This window comes from Nipponia nippon, unplaced genomic scaffold (genome assembly GCF_047370975.1).
Source record: "Nipponia nippon isolate SJK-2023a ecotype South Korea unplaced genomic scaffold, ASM4737097v1 scaffold_6, whole genome shotgun sequence".
Classification (NCBI taxonomy): Eukaryota; Metazoa; Chordata; class Aves; order Pelecaniformes; family Threskiornithidae; genus Nipponia; species Nipponia nippon.
Window position 1 is genome coordinate 16,843,648 of NW_028262380.1, and position 16,353 is coordinate 16,860,000.

The 16,353-nt window shown below is 36.5% G+C and overlaps 1 protein-coding gene across 2 annotated transcripts in view; it reads left to right on the top strand.

Moving 5' to 3' along the window:
* CPEB2 (cytoplasmic polyadenylation element binding protein 2) overlaps nucleotides 1-16,353 on the top strand; it is a 55,099-nt gene that overhangs the window by 36,784 nt on the left and 1,962 nt on the right. For both annotated transcript variants that reach the window (XM_087736224.1, XM_087736225.1), the window contains 5 exons: nucleotides 247-336; nucleotides 7,116-7,234; nucleotides 7,531-7,645; nucleotides 9,435-9,616; nucleotides 14,336-16,353. The exon at nucleotides 14,336-16,353 is cut by the window's right edge and continues 1,962 nt beyond it. In XM_087736224.1, the coding sequence (XP_087592350.1) occupies nucleotides 247-336; nucleotides 7,116-7,234; nucleotides 7,531-7,645; nucleotides 9,435-9,616; nucleotides 14,336-14,563 (734 nt within the window). In that variant the 3' untranslated portion in view covers nucleotides 14,564-16,353. The remainder of the gene's footprint in view (nucleotides 1-246; nucleotides 337-7,115; nucleotides 7,235-7,530; nucleotides 7,646-9,434; nucleotides 9,617-14,335) is intronic.

Consider the following 16,353-nt stretch of genomic DNA (forward strand, 5'->3'; position numbering starts at 1 on the left):
AAATGCTCCTGTTATTAAGCAATAAAAAACAAACGTAAGCTTAAAATCACCAGAAGTATACTGAGTAAATATTCACACTTTGGAAGATGCATCTGTTTAAGTTTTTGGTTCGTGAAAGTTGGAAGTTTTGTTCCTTTTTTCCCAAGAAATGGCAGCCTTTGCTAGAAACAAAGATCTTTGCTTGATAGTACTTTTTCATTGAGTTATGTCATTTATTTTAATTGCAACTATTATACCTGTTTTTAGATGAAATTACTGCTAGCTTCCGACGATTTGGGCCTTTGGTAGTAGACTGGCCTCACAAAGCAGAAAGCAAGTCCTATTTTCCACCAAAAGGTAAGAGAGTTGGAAGGTTTTGACCTGTCACTGAGTGCAAATCTTACTCTGGGAAACTGTCTCGTCTTTTTCCAAAGGGTATAATTTACAATCCCTGTGAACAGTTAATTCTACAGTTTCAGTGCAGGTTCAGACATGGTTCCTTTACATACCACGTCTAAAACCTGAGAGTGTTGTTTTAGTACTGTGCCTGGTTCAGTGCTAGACTCCTGAAGGATCTTCCATATTCTGATTTCCCATATATCAGATGAGCATTATATAGTTCATTCATAGCAGCAATTCATTCCTTCCCTGGAAGTGACAAAAGAAGGTATAGTGCCTTTATAAAGTGATTCTTCATTTATTTATCTGACCATCTGTGCTGGGGAAAAGATGGGATTATTATCCCAGATGGGTCCTCTAAAGAGTGGGAAATGGAATTGAAAGTATTTGAATAGTATATATGAACATTACATGGAAATTCTAAGACAAAAACTTGGGCTTTTTTGATTGTCAGCCTGATACACAAAGCTACTGTCAAATTAAATTTGATTATCCTAAGGAGTGCATCTCTTTTCATAAATTACCAAGAGAAATTCTTGAGGAACTCCTTGAGGAAGATGCATCTCGCAGAGTCTGTGATGAATATATAGAAGAGGGAAGATGTAATATATTCTTACCTGAAAGGAATGGATTCTGGCATTCATTTCCAAGGATATAGTCCTGTCTCAGCATCTGAACATCTTAAGGATGTATTTCGAGACTTCCTCATTTAATAAAGCTTTTTGATACAGTTGGAATATTTATAATCACCACAGTTAAAAAAAAATCTGTATTGTAAGCAGAGCTTTTTAAAAGCAGAGAATACAAATAGAAGAACTTCAGTCTGATCTAATTAATTCAGTAAACACTTGCGAACTAGGTGTTGATTTCCCATGATTAACTGATACTTATTTGAAATTTAATAGCACTTACTGTTCTTCAATCTTAAAACTTTATTCTAATTTTCAGTTTACTACATTATTCGATATTTTTTTGTAATATCACCTAACATTTAAAATACAGCATAGGTTTCCCTTTGTAGATATGCTGGAAATATAACTTACTATTAACTGTTGAATATTACTGTGTTTATATCTGTTTTTTTCAGTACAATAGATATGGCCCATGATTATTTTGTAGAAGAATTTCTTAAAAATTTGTCTTTCTTTTGTCTTTGTATTACTCATGCGTGCAGGCAAGAACCATGTATACATATATTTAATAAGATAACCATGTATAAATATATTTAATAAGATGTCTGCAACTGCTGACTGTTGGTGTACTTTGTTTGTTCAGTCTCATTAGAGATTTGACATGGTATTACTTTCCAAAGACATCTCAGAATTATCCAGTTCTGAACTGATTTATGTAATAGTCTTCTCTGTGGTGAAGAGATACAGCTTGCTCCTTTTTTTTTTTTTTTTCTACTCTTGTTCAGTTTTCCAGGCTGTGGTTCCTTCCAGGCTCTCTGCTTACAGAAAGTCCTGAGGGAAGGCCATGTTCATAATAACTATTTCCTTGCTTGAAGAAATGCAGAAAGTGTCCTGATCCATCAAGGCTGGCTGCCTCCTGAGAAACACCAACTGCTTGTTCTTAACCAATTACATTTTGTATTGGTTCATCACAAAATTAGGCCCAAAGAAAACAGGAATTTTAAAAAATTCACACTAATCTTACAAGGAAACTCTGTTCTGAAGTGGAAAAAAATTATTCTGTTGAGATCAAAGTACGAAGTCTGTAAGTGATCTGCCAACTGTAACGGAGAATTCCTTCCTTTCTGACTCGCCAGTGTTTATCATAACTCCTGTTATTACGTAGTTGGCAAATATACTTATTTATGAAACAAAACACATGTCCAAAGCAACTTGCTGAGGTGAGGACTCCTCCTTATGATGATGAAGTTCTCAAAGAAATGATGCCATGAAGATATGCAAATCCAAAGAAGGCCTTCCAAAATATGCCCAGTTGTTTTTGTGCTCTCTACTATTTATAGTCCATATCAAACAGAGGATAATCTGATTTAAACAGGACAGTATCCCCGGCCTTTTCTAATTGTCTGGGTGTTCCTATTGCCTTGTATCACAGCAGTTGTGCAGTAGCTTCATTTATTCAAGGCTCTTAACTGCTAATTTAGAACTGACTGAAAAAATTAGGTTGAAAATGTTCTGTTTCTAGTTTAAGAAGCAAACCCCCAGCTCCATCCAAGTTCTGTTTAACTTGTTACCAGCTTATTTGATCACACTGGGTAGGATTGAACTCTGGATTCAGGCAAGTGACTGGAGGTGTCTTCATGTGTGATTAGTGTCTAAGCTTCCTTTAATCAGTAGGAATCTGACCAATGCAGTCAGTGGAGTGTAGGGGGCTATTCAGGTCACCGTAACATAAGCACATTGAGCTTGAATAATTTACCCAAACCGAGGATATGTGAAAGATCTTGCAAATGTGGCGCGGCACTTACTGAAGCCCCACACCATTCTGGAGCACCAGCTGAAGGTTTGGCAAAGTCCTGTAGAGGATAGATGGTGCCAGACACCTCCGTGTCTCACTTGGTCAGCTGAATAACTGTCCAGTCACCACTGACTACATTAACTGGATCTCTCTACTGCAGTAGGAGCTTAAACACAGTCACTGCAGAAATATGGAAATAGGTGTTTGGATCTTGAAGTGAATCCTGCTCCCCCCTACTCAAAAGTGCCTCAGCTAATAACTACATTACAATTGTATCAGCCTGCGTTTTTTCCACTTCAAGTGTATTTTGGAGTTAATTCTCCACCAAAGATGACTAAACTGAACAAGTGAAGGATTTATGTTTTAAAGATTAAATTTAATTAATATGGTGATGAGATCTCTTTAAAGAGGAGTAGATTAAATGTTGTGTGTTCTCCCCAAATGTGAATTATTCCCATCCTCAAATGTAGATCCATTGTCTGTATTAACCTGCAGTTTACACTGATTCTTTCTGATTTAAGCTAAGGCGCAGTATTCTGCAGGCAAGAATTGCACTGCACCGAAGCCATTTAGTCTCCTCTGGGGAGAGTCTGTCAGGACAGTAGAGGAACCAACCCCAAAACAAAATCAAGCAGTACTGACTGGCATGGACGGTGCCATGCTGGCTTGCACTGAGTTTCTTGACTCCTTCTCTAAGCCACTGGCGATAGGAGTTAACTGGAGTTCAATAGAACTTAAAGCTGCTCTCTGATTTCTACACAGAGTATGCATAGCAGAAGCGTCCTTTCTCCTTCTGGTAAACTTCCGTATTACTATGAAATAAAGAAATTATACCTTGCTAAGAAAATTGTGTTAGCTACCAGTGTGAATCTAGTCTAGAATGCTTTGCTTTTGATTCATTCTTTATGTAATAAAAAAAAAAAAAATTATAAGATTTAATTTGGTAATATAGCTAGGACTCTTCAAACTTATCTGATGGGCTTTCTGTTTCCAGTGCTGACACAATACATTAAAAAGAAAAAAAATTACTTCATATTTTGGTCTGGTTTCATTAAGAGAGATGTCAGCTCAGTAAGGATGACTATAACCAGTGCATTATCTTTAGATATCAGGGAATGCAGTTCTAAAGCCAATTATCATCTCCAGAAAGATTTGTTTATTATTTGAGGTAATTTTCTGAGGACAGGTATTATCAAAGTCACCCACACTGGTTGCCTTTGAAAACAGGAGTATTAGTAATAGTTCCAGTGTTATGCAGAGGAATTTAGTTAAGTGATAAATACTAACAGGGCTTACCTGAACTTTGTTTCCCAAAGGAGGCATAAATTCTGGTAGAGGTGCACAAGAACAAGAAATTTTTATAAGACTGTGTTTCATCTAATGCTTTTCACCCTGTGAAATATGTACAAAGCATAAAAGTTTTGTCTCTTGGCAAGTAATATCTGATCATGACCTGCTACTGTTGGTGTACATATGACCCAAGGGTATGAAGCATCTTCCTTCAAAGAAAACTATTAGAGTAGCTTTGCTTTTCCATTGTAAACAAACTTGCATTGCTATTGGGTGTGAAGCTGTTAAAGTTAAATGACTGATGTGGTACACCAAAAAAACCAAGAAACTAGGGAGTTAAGCTCTATTGTAGTACAGTAAAACACCTCCTACTCTTCACCCTATCTCCCCACCACATTTCACTGTGACGTGTACTTTCTATCGCACACAGTAATTGTAGTTCAGTACTACTCCAAAAAGACTAGTTAGGCACTTGATCTTTTTCATCATACTTATGCACGTGACTTACCACCACCATACTAGCTTTGCAGACATTAAACATCCACAATAGTTCATGAGTTATGGATGTTAAGGTGAAAAATAATCCAATAAAAGCGTATATTGAGAAAGCAGAACGGGGTAAGAATAAAGTTTGTGCCATAAAGTTGTTGGCATGTGGTAGCTGTAGTAACAAGAAGAGCCCTAATTTAGGATGTCTAAATGAAGTACCTAAGATAAGAGTGTAGTTTGCCTTTGCAAGCTCTTTCTAGCTAATGAATATAGGCTGGTTGCCTATGTAACTGGTGCTCTTTGGAGAAGTCTATGGCTAATGGATAATTGATTTGTGCCAGGAAATGCACCCTGGTCCAGGGCAAGTGATGGACAGTGGTTTGTATGCAAACTGTGCAAGTCTAGCATTCTTTGGAAGGGATTTGCTGTCTCTGTATATAGCTATAAAACGTGGGAGCTGAGCAAATTATCTTCTTTAGTTGGTTTTCTTCATCAAGAGAACTTGTTATTTTCCTCCAGGCTAGGCTTGGGGAGCAAACTAAAATTCATTGTAAATCATCAAAGGGCTAGAGCTGTGGAGCAAAACTACAGCCAGACCAGTTTGATAGTACAGACTATACCCTAACTTGCTCTGTGTCTTCAGAGGGGGAGTAGTACAGCTAAGCTCATGACACAAGCCTGTCTGATGCTTAAAATTAAGTGTGATGAACCCAGACTTGAGTACATGTTTTTTGCCGATGACATTGACAAGACAGTATTAACGTATGGTGTTGGTATTGCTTTCCTTTTATTTCAAGTGTGGTAGGATATAGTAATCCTAGTTGTTCCCTCATCAAGTTCTTGTATTTGAATTTTCTATCTTTTTACAAGCTGCCGCATTTAAGCATATTAATAGCTGCAGACTTACAGGTGGTAGATCATGTAGAGACACTGACCATCTTTATCTATCAGGACCTAAACGGCAGTACCCTTGATTTGCTTTAGGGTAAGAACTGATTGAAAATCAGCATCTGGCAAAATATTTTACTTGCTTCTGGCTGTGAGTCTTACTTTGTATGTCTGATCCCTTAGTTGGTATCATGTGCATTTAGCCCTCCCTTTGATTAATCAAGTTTTTGCACTCCCATCATTCTTGTACTGAGCTCTCCATTCAAACAGGAATGTGTGTGCCTGGCTTCCACACAAGTAAAGACAGTGACACGGCTCTGGTTTCACTTACCCATGCCAGTCTGCACACGCCCTCATTCAGTGAATGAGCTTTGCATGGGTAATATGTGGATTTTAAATTCTAAGATAAATACTGAAAGATATCCCCATTAAAACAGATTTTGAACCCAAATAATTGCTAATTAAGCTTAAGTTAAACAGGTTGTCACTAAAAAATACTGTTCAGCAATGAAAAATGGAATTTAACCCAAGCCCAAAGATTCCCTACAGCATATTTGTTAAGAAACTAAGTAAGATTTACATAAAAATATAGAATACATAAAACCTTGTTATGTGTCCCTTGCAGGTAGCTGTGATAGGACCATAGTATGAGGGGTAAGAAATGAGGTCCAAGTTATTAGAAGGACCAGTATAGACCTTACAGCTTTTTCTTTGAATCCTACTTTTGTTCCGATATATCTAAAATCAGTCGTGCGTTTGTTTCTCTAATCTTATGTTCTTCTTAACACATTGATTTTTTAATGCTCTTCAAGATGCACCCTGCCATCTTTGCCTTGATGACCTACGCTGTCTGTTTGCAATAAGAAATTGCCAGTGGTTAACTAGCTTCTCTCAGAAATACAGTATCATTTCCAAACGGCTTGGTAAAGCAGCCACGCTCCCTCTTGCCAAGCCCACTCTACAGCAGCTCCTTCAGCATTTACTTTTCCATCCAAGTAATAAAACATAATTTTTTGTGAAAATTCCACACTTGGTGGTAATGTCGGAAAGAAATGTGGATTTGTGGTCTTTCTAAAGTTTGTTTTAGAATACACCCCTCATTGTGCTATCAGGCACCTGTAAAGTAACAAGTTTTGTATATATCATTATAGTGTAACTGCTAAAGTATTCTAAAGTGTGCGGTTCTTTGTTTGTCTGACTGTTTTTACTGTAGCATTAAATAAGCATTTTAATTCCTATTTTTGTAGCGTTTGGGAGGTTTGCTGGGTCACTTATGTAACAAAGTACTTTGATCTAATCTCTAGAATAGAGATTAGTCCTTTGTGCCAAGTCGGATTTTCATTGTATAATGTCCATTGCTGCCAATGAATTATGCTCAGCCTAGACGTCCAATACATTATAGAGCAGACATGTTTGCTTTTATTTGGTTATTAGTCTCTTTTGACAATTATTTTAAGGATAGAAGTTCTGTTGATCATGGCAAGGTAGTACATAGTTAAAGAAGATGACTAATAACAAAGAATTGGTTTGACTTTCTTTTACTTTTGGAGTAAACACGTTTGTATGGAAAAGTCACTGGCAAAGATGATTAAGAAAAATAAAGATAAGAGGAAAAATATCAGTTGGTTTGGATTTTTTCCCAGGTTATGCGTTCCTCCTGTTCCAAGAAGAGAGTTCTGTTCAGGCCCTGATTGATGCCTGCATTGAAGAAGATGGAAAGCTCTATCTATGTGTTTCCAGTCCTACTATCAAGGACAAGCCAGTAAGTAAACAGTAGATGGCCTGGAGGCTATAGCTGCCATCTGTCTAAAGCTGCATTTGAAATGATGACGATGAAAATAATCAAAAGCAAACTACTGTTGGCAGAGCTCAACATCTGGAACAGTTGGATGATTTTAAAATTGTAGTGTTTTGAATTAATAGGATTAAAACAGAGCACCTAGACATGCTAAGCTAATGGGGTTATGACTGTTTGACAATTTATATAGGCTGATGAACTTAAATCCACGATATAATGAAACTTAAAGTAGCATACTATTTTCTTTCCCAATTGAATAGGTTCAGATCCGTCCATGGAATCTAAGTGATAGTGACTTTGTGATGGATGGTTCCCAGCCGCTTGATCCTCGAAAAACAATTTTTGTTGGAGGAGTCCCTAGACCATTAAGAGCTGGTGAGTATAATCTGTGGCTATTTTTAAAAGTAGGAGATTAATGGAAATAATTTGAACCGTGCATACTTCTGTATAGTTATGTATGGATATAGATATATACATACAAAAATAGAAGACTGTCATGACAGTTATAAGCACAGTACAATATTCGTATATTCTTACATTTCGCTAGTAACTGTTTTCATCTGGGTTTGGCCATAAATCAATGTTCATCATTGAGATTTACTGGAAACTGTTACATGTCTAAAGCTGTAGGAAAGTTTTTGATCATATTAGCAAAACTGTAGTGTAAACTATGTCATAAAGAGGTTGTTTTTTTTTTTTAAATAATGCTATGAAAACTTCTCTGCCATGCTCCATGAATATGTGGAGCTCTGTTTATACTTGCTTGTCATTGTGCATTAGCTACTTTTCTACTACTATGAGGTTGCAGTTACTCTTGCTAATATGGACAAAGCAAAAATACAGGTGATGAAGGAGTAGGAATAGAGGAGAAGAGGAAGAAATTCAGACAGCTAGCACAGTCTGTATGGCACAACACTATATGAGATTGCAGGACTCTTTCTAGACTCTTGTCACCATATTTTATGGTGGCCTTCTAGTAAGTAGGTTGAAGTGAGTGTTGAAAGTAGAAGCATAGCATACAGTGGTTCAACTCCCATTTTCTTTTAGAATGACTCCTGGATTTCATTAGTCTTCCATAGTTTGTAATGAATTTTATTCTTACAGAAAGATGAGCTTTCAGATGGAAGATGTAGGAGAACCAAGAAGTGATAGTGCAAATTTGGGGTATAAAGAATCTTAAATTTTTCTATCTTGGACCTGCAATGCTCAAGCTTTTCTGTTATTTTACTTTTAAAACTGTACTTTTGACTGTAGTACAAGCTCTGTAAATGAGCATAAACACAGGATGTTCCAACTGCGGATTAATTTTTCTTTAAATTCAGTCCAAATACTCCAGATTATTGTGCTGAATGTCTGTGATAAATAAATTTAATGGATGCATTCTTATGCTTAGCTTTCAAATGCCCTGTATATGTGAAAATGAAATTTTTATGGCATTGTGAAATAAGAACCATGACTTCACAAAAGCAGTAAAACTTTAGGAGACTTTGCAAACAACTATTGAACATCAATGACTGCTGACACCTTTATATCCTAATACAGAGGACACTAATGCTGAAAAAATTAGTATTTTCCACCTAAATGAATTTCAAAACTGAATTCAGTATAAAGTATTACTAGAGGATTGCTAAAATACTTGATCTATAAAATGTGAGAATTTTGTTTCTGTGAACTTCAGTATCTATGGTAAATGTAGCACTGTAGAGGTAATCAAGCTCTTTGTGGCTGATGAAAAATGCTAACTACATCTTTAAAGTCAAGTAGGACATAGAGCATTAGGACAGTCAGAGAACATGTACCAAGGAATTTGTGGCATGTGGATCTATTTTATACAGCTTACATTCCATGCCTGCCCAAAAAGTCTTTTGCTGTAATCCCCTGAAGAAAACTGCCCTGGAATTTCAGTTCCAGGTTATCAAGGACTGCAAGGACTTAGAATTCCATTGTTCCTTGGATGTATGTATCCACAGTGTGAAAGATCTGTCTGCTGCATATTTCATAGCTTATTTAGTATGTTTTTATATTTCTTGTTATTACTGTTACATTGGCTGTTGCAAAATTAATTATTAAAATTAGCTTTTCCAGTATTTTTAATTACAAGCATGTTATTTAAAGTTCGTACTGTACGAACAGTTTAAATGAACGTTGTTTTGTTTCTTAATAGTGGAATTGGCTATGATCATGGACCGTCTCTATGGTGGAGTTTGTTACGCAGGAATTGATACTGACCCTGAGCTGAAATATCCAAAAGGTGCTGGACGTGTTGCTTTTTCCAATCAGCAGAGTTATATTGCTGCCATCAGTGCTCGGTTTGTTCAACTTCAGCATGGCGATATTGATAAACGAGTAAGTTATACAGAAATTAAAACATAAATAAATATGAGAATGATGATCTCCAAAGGAACATCCCAGGGTGTGGTAACATTGCATTTGATTGGCTTTCATGCCAGCTTCTACATTTCTTTTAGTATTCCTGTAACTCCACTAGTTCCAAGAGTTAAAGAGCGAATGGCCCCAAACGAGCAACATGCATTCCACAGAGCAGCAGTTTGTTCCTTGGACATATGTTAGACCATATGTTCTTTCCATTCTGGAGTTCCTGGTTTTGTTGTGTGTGAGCAAAGGGCTTGAAAATCTTTTTCTCTCCCTTGTTCTAATGCAACCAAATACTGTGGTAATTCCTCTGTCATTCATAGGAAACTCTACTATTCATTGGTTTCAGATTAGCTTTATATTTGCAGCTGCCCTTAATTTCAGCCATAATTGTCAGTGCTCAGTACCTCAGAAAATCAATCAAGCTCAACACCTAAAATACAAAACATCTCATCCGTTCTGTTTCAGAGAGTCTTCTTAGTATTTACCAATGTACATTTCTGGTTGCTACAGATGCTTATTGCTAGCTGAAGCAAAACTAACTTCTATTAAGAGGACTAGTCAAATTCATTACTCCTAATTAGAAGTATAAGAGTAGCAAAGAAAACTGGCATCTAAATTATGTCAGTTTTAAGTGTCACTAGTTTTGATGTCAAGAGCTGCAGAGGTAGTCACTGGTATTAATAGATGTTCTTTTACAAAAAAAAAAAAAAAAAAAAAAAAGGTCTTAGAGGAAGAAGGGTTGAGTAAGTAAAGTAGTTCAAGGTCCAGTCTCCTCTACAGATCAAAGGCAGGAAAAAGAAAGTAGTACAGTTAACAAAAGTCTGCTGTAGGGAGGTAGCATGTCCTTCTCTCCTTTCAAACAGAGAGAGTAGTACAGCTTTACATCTGTCTCTCAGATACCAGTTGCGTAGTGAGCTGAAATCCCCAAATATGGTCCTTTCCAGAGGATGAGTGGGTCTGAATTTGGGTGGTGAACTGGGCTTCACGTTATGATGTGAGGGCTACATTTTGCTGGTGGGATGCTGTCCTTGTGACTTGCAGCAGACTTTGACTAATAGCTCTACCTTTTGGCTAATTACGTAACAGGAAAAATGGCCTTGACAATGTGACTGTGTGAGGGGAAATAAAAGTATTAATCATCTTGCATTTGAGTATTTGGACAAAATGGGAGTAATGACCAGAATCCAGAACTCTTACAGAAATGCTAAATGGGTCATTTAGCTTCAAAACTGGGTATAGCTTAGTGTGTTTCAGGAACCATCTATAGTGCATTTGGCTGTGAAGTGACCTAGCTTTAAAATTAGAGGTGGACAGTTGGGTCCCATCCAAACTAGCTCTCCCTCAAAGGTGAGAGACAGGGGCTTGAACCCTGTAAACTAGGGGACACTTTTGTCTTGGTCTTCTTCCCATGGGAGTGTCGTTTGCAGCAGAGGAGTAAATGGTAGACTGGCAGGGCCATCTTATAAGAGAAAGGAAGGCATGAACCTGCCTTTGAAAGCTGCACTGCCAGGTAGGTTTATTTGTTGGTTTGTTTTTTTTATGATAGGTCACCAGAGATTTTAAGGGCTCTTTGGATGCCGAGCAGGCGTCTGAAATGGCAGTGCTTGCTGTTTGCGGAGAAAGGGATATAACTTGTTAATGTGTGACATAACACTGAGATACTTAAAGCGGAATGGACAGTAAATCTCCAATAAAACAGTGGGCATGTGCTGCAGGCCTCTTGGAGCTTGGACAGCGGAAAAAAGACCACAAAATCTACCCCAAATACTATATTTCAGAGGCACAGCATTTGAGTTATATCCATGAGACTTAATTTATAAAAACAGTAGTCAAATGATTTCTTCAATCACTATTACAAAAAAAAAAAAAGGAAGAAACAAGTATAATTAGTACCTGTAGATAGCTGTTCCTGGGCTGGAGAGGTTGCAGAGGAGAGGGAAGCAAGCTCTAGGCTTTCTCTTTAAATATCTGAATTCTCACAGGTTTTTTTGATTGTTGTAATTTGTGTTCTTTCATTAGTGTTGCTTTTCTAATTCTTGAAAACTATTTTTCTGACTCAAGTATTCTCTTAAATCTGGAATTTTGGCATTTATTAGCATCCTTTGTTTTTCTTATTATTAAAAATGTGTGCTACTCCTGAGGTGTTTCACTTGCAAAATACAGCAATGCCAAATCTAAGTATTTTAGTAAATTTGTCTTTAAGCCTTGTGATGGGGAGAGTTTATGAACATCTTTTTTTATTTCAGAGTGTCTTTAATCTTTATTTTTTAAATCATCTTCTCTAATTAAATCATATGGTCAGTCCTTATTATTTATATAATTACATATATGTATTTATAGAGCCCAGTTATTTGCATTACTGAGGAGTAATAGAGAACGGTCTTTTTTAGAGAACACCTTAACTCTTAGCTGTTTCTGAAAGTATGAAAAAAGCTATTTTCAGAACTAGTTTTTTGCTCCATGGAGTTTATACACTAATGACTTTTCAGGCTCTGAAAATATTCTGATATCAGTATTACTGCTGATTTATAGATGAGGAAACAATTTGTACAAATCCGTAAACCACTGTTTTTGTAAATGAGGAAGATAGTCCTGCTTCGGGTACTACTTTCATCTGAGATACATGCTGGCCAGTAAAGCAATGTATTACATATTTCACTGAAATTTTAGAGGCAGGCTGTTCTCCTACCCTTTACCTTAGCATAGCCTTTCTATACCAGTTATATCCAGTTTCCGTAGGTCTGCTGTCCTTTCACATTCTTTTCATAACCAGTTTTGTCCATGTAAAAGTCTTTTTTCATTGCTAAATTTTGCAGTTCACCTGTTTATCCTTCTGAACTTTAGTTCAAAGTATTTATAGCAATTTTTTTGCACATATCTTTTCCTACCTTAATTGGAAATCTTAGTGCTACCGTCACTTAACAAACACTGTCTGTGATCTTAACTTCTTCCTTACCTAAGTACTCTGCAGCTTCTCTCCAGTTCTTCTGATGTGTAGATATGTTTAGTTTCTCTAACAGATGTTTTTCTTCAGTAAAGTGCTCCTCATCCTGTTTTATCGTATATGAAAGCTCAGCTCCAAACATTTCCTTGAAACTCGTTTGGACTTTCAGCTCCAAACAATTCCTTAAAATGTTGTTAACTTTCATATGCCAGCAGTCTGCGTCCACTTCATGTAATACTTCCATTCCCCAAAGCGTTTCTCTAATACGTTTGAAATCATCTTCATACTGATCTTGGTGCATTAACGCACTGAAGCTTGAAATATATGCTGCTTCATGCTTTCAGTAATTTTGAACCACATACACAGTTACCGCATAAGGTACCTGTTTATTGGAAAGTTTGAGTGTAATTTGTGATAAGGCAGGTCGTTGTAGTGAAATAAGAAGTAGAGCTTGTACTGAATATAGATGACTGGAAGAAGCATACTCTATTTCAAACATAGTTGCATTTGACATGTCAAGTATGACCTCTGCTTCTGAAGCTAAGAACATGAAGACTATTGTGCTGTAAGACTTTTGGGTGGGTAGCTGTATGTGTACATTTTTTCCTCTAGAGACACAATGGAAAAAATAGCATTTTAAAGTTCTTATTATTTCAAACATATTTTGGCTGAGTATAGTACATAAAGTCGATGTCTATATGTAGCATTCTTGTAATAGTATCTCAGAAAAAAATCTCTCAGAGCAGTGAGTTTTCCTATGAACTGGAATAACTCTTTTTGCCAACAAAAGGCAGAAAATACCGTCTTTAAAAGTGAGGAATATGTGAAAGACAACAATACATTCTTAATGATGGGGTCAACTCATTTTGTGTTTTATTATGAAGTTCTTCTTCCTGTCTGATCACAGTCTGGAACAGTTCAGTTACGCAAAGACATAATGCAAATTTACCACTGGACTCCTGCCACTTTTCCATTCTGGCAGTCAGATGAGTTTGGGAGAAAGAAGCTGTGTAAGACAGGTGTTTCTAGCAGGCTGTAGACTTGCAAAATGGTCTTTTAAAAATATTTTCAGAGATACATTGAATACAAATTTCTGTACACCTCAAAGCCACAAAAAGGAAAAGTAATGACCAAAATCTGTAGCTCCAAAGTTGACCATATTTTAGAAATAGGGAGTGAATTTACAGGGAACAGGAGCGCTAAAAGATCTGTATTCCAGCCTGTCCAGTACTTTTAATTTGCACAAGGAAGTAGTACATGCAGAGACTTATATCTTAAAAAAGGTTAATGTCTAAATGGTTACATTCGTGTATGTTCAGTTATTTTTTGCTAAACAGTATAGAATTGGATATCATGTTGGGGTATGTTTGGGAGCTGATGAGATTAGTTGGGAGACCTTTGGGCTTGTTTGCTTGTTTTCTACACATACTTCCATGTTATCATTTGCCAAGAACATCCTTCCAGAATAAATTAAGGAGAGGTTCTGATGTAGCTATTTATTACATATATAGCGTACTTCTAAAGATCTGCCTTGAAGTGTTCTGCTTACTGCATGGATAGATCTGTAGCTGATAAATGATAAAGAGTAATAACTTATTAGTTAAATAAAGGCATTAATATGTCTGATTTCAGACTTCTGGGTTTTTGTTTGTTTTTTTTTTTAAACCAGAAAAAACTGAATGCCCTCATATAACTTTAAGTAGAAATAGGCATTAACTGGAATTGTTTCTGTTTTACTCCAACAGGTGGAGGTAAAGCCATATGTGTTGGATGACCAGATGTGTGACGAATGCCAGGGTGCACGATGCGGTGGAAAGTTTGCTCCTTTCTTTTGTGCCAATGTCACTTGCCTGCAGTATTACTGTGAGTTTTGTTGGGCAAATATCCACTCTCGTGCAGGACGTGAATTCCATAAGCCATTGGTAAAGGAGGGGGCTGACCGCCCACGTCAGATCCACTTCCGCTGGAATTAAACATGGTGAACCAGCATCTACATAAGGAAAGAAGGGTGCATGTGGCTTACTGTGTTTGAAGATACTGACATGCAGAAGAAATAAGTGCATTCTTCTGCTTTTCACCCCAGCTATCAATACATGCATCTTTATCAGCAGCCAAAACACTACAAGCCTCTTGTTTTTCACCAAAACCCTACATCTCAGGCTTACTAATTTTTGTGATATTTTCATGTTAAAATAAAATGTTTTTTTGTATTTTCTCCAAGTTATTTTTATATGTAAAGTTAAAACTAGATATGAGAATGTTTTTGCGTAGGGGCACACAGTCTGCTGCTATATTTAGTGGGTGAAGCGTGCACTTATTTCTAAACATGGGTTTTTAACTTCAAGATCTGCCCCAGTAATTTACCAAAGGTAGCAAAATAGTGAAGATGGAATATGTCTGCTACAAAAAGCTTATTTTTATTGTTGTTGCTATTTTCAGTGTATACATAAACTAAAAATTAGGGTTGATTTTTTGCTCTCCATTTTGACTTGCAAGAAATAATACCTCAAGATAATCTGATTTATTAGCTATTTTTAAACATTTTTAATCACAAGCTGTATTAGCTTTGCTGCTATATAGGTGTTATGTGTAATGCCACCTATTAATACGGGATTGAAACGTTTAAGACACACTGCATTACAGATTAAATGCAGGCAGCACAATATGGCCTAAACTGCCATAGTTTTAGAATGTGAAAAAATTGCATGTTTACTTACCTGTATACACCATATGCATGCACTAGAACTATTAATTAACAAGAGGTGAGTTATTGCAAATGTTCAAAAAAGGCTCTCTTGAAACTAGGTAGCATGAGCAAATTTACAAAATTTGTTACAAAAAACAAACTTGCATGCATTATTGTGACTGAAGTAAAAAAATGTCCTACATGTGTACAATATGCAAATTAGTTTTAGACTAGAAAGTGCAGCCATTTTGTGACCTGGTCAGTAGTGGAATTCAATTTTATGCAGACTGGATGTAATATTGTAATCCCTGTGCAATTTTGTGATGTGTGCTTCTACTTAATGTGGCGTGATGTAGTATAGATACAAGTTTGAGTAAAAAGCTAGCAGTTAAAAAATTCTTTTAAGCCCCCTTGATTGTTCATGGTTAAGATTTCCTCTACAAACCAAAGATGGCCAGCACACTGCTAACCAGTCACCAAATGTGAAACCCATGACGAATGCATACAAAAATAGACTTATATAAGAATGCATAATGCTTTAGAAATTAAATCTAAGTAAAGTCAAAATGGAGAAGGTGTAATATACAGATGGCTAGTTGCATAACAAACTAAATTTTACCTTTAAGACAACAGTGAAATTTGGCTTAAAAAATCTTGCTTACATGTTTGACCTGTGTGCGTTGTGGTCTTCTGTCAAACTGGGGTCACTGTTGCATGAAAAGTAGCTACTTGACAGTCAAGGATAGTGTTTTTATTTTGATGAAGGAGTTCTAGTAATGACATTGCTTGCAGATTTTGAAAAACAAACGTAGTTAGGACAGAGGCAATATTTAACTGAACACTAAAAGAAAATCACAGCAGTGTTTTTGTCTATCTCAGAGCATATTTAATGCAACTAGCCCCTACTTTTTAACGGAACAAACCGTTCTTCTGCAGTCTAAGCAAGCGCTCAACGGTAAATGTTGTAATGCAGAATTAAGAGCCTGATGCTAGAGTTGAAATTACAAGGGTGTTGTTCTTCGCAATCCCTTGGGACAATCCTTCATGTAAGCAAAGTGTTGATCTTATATTGGTTGT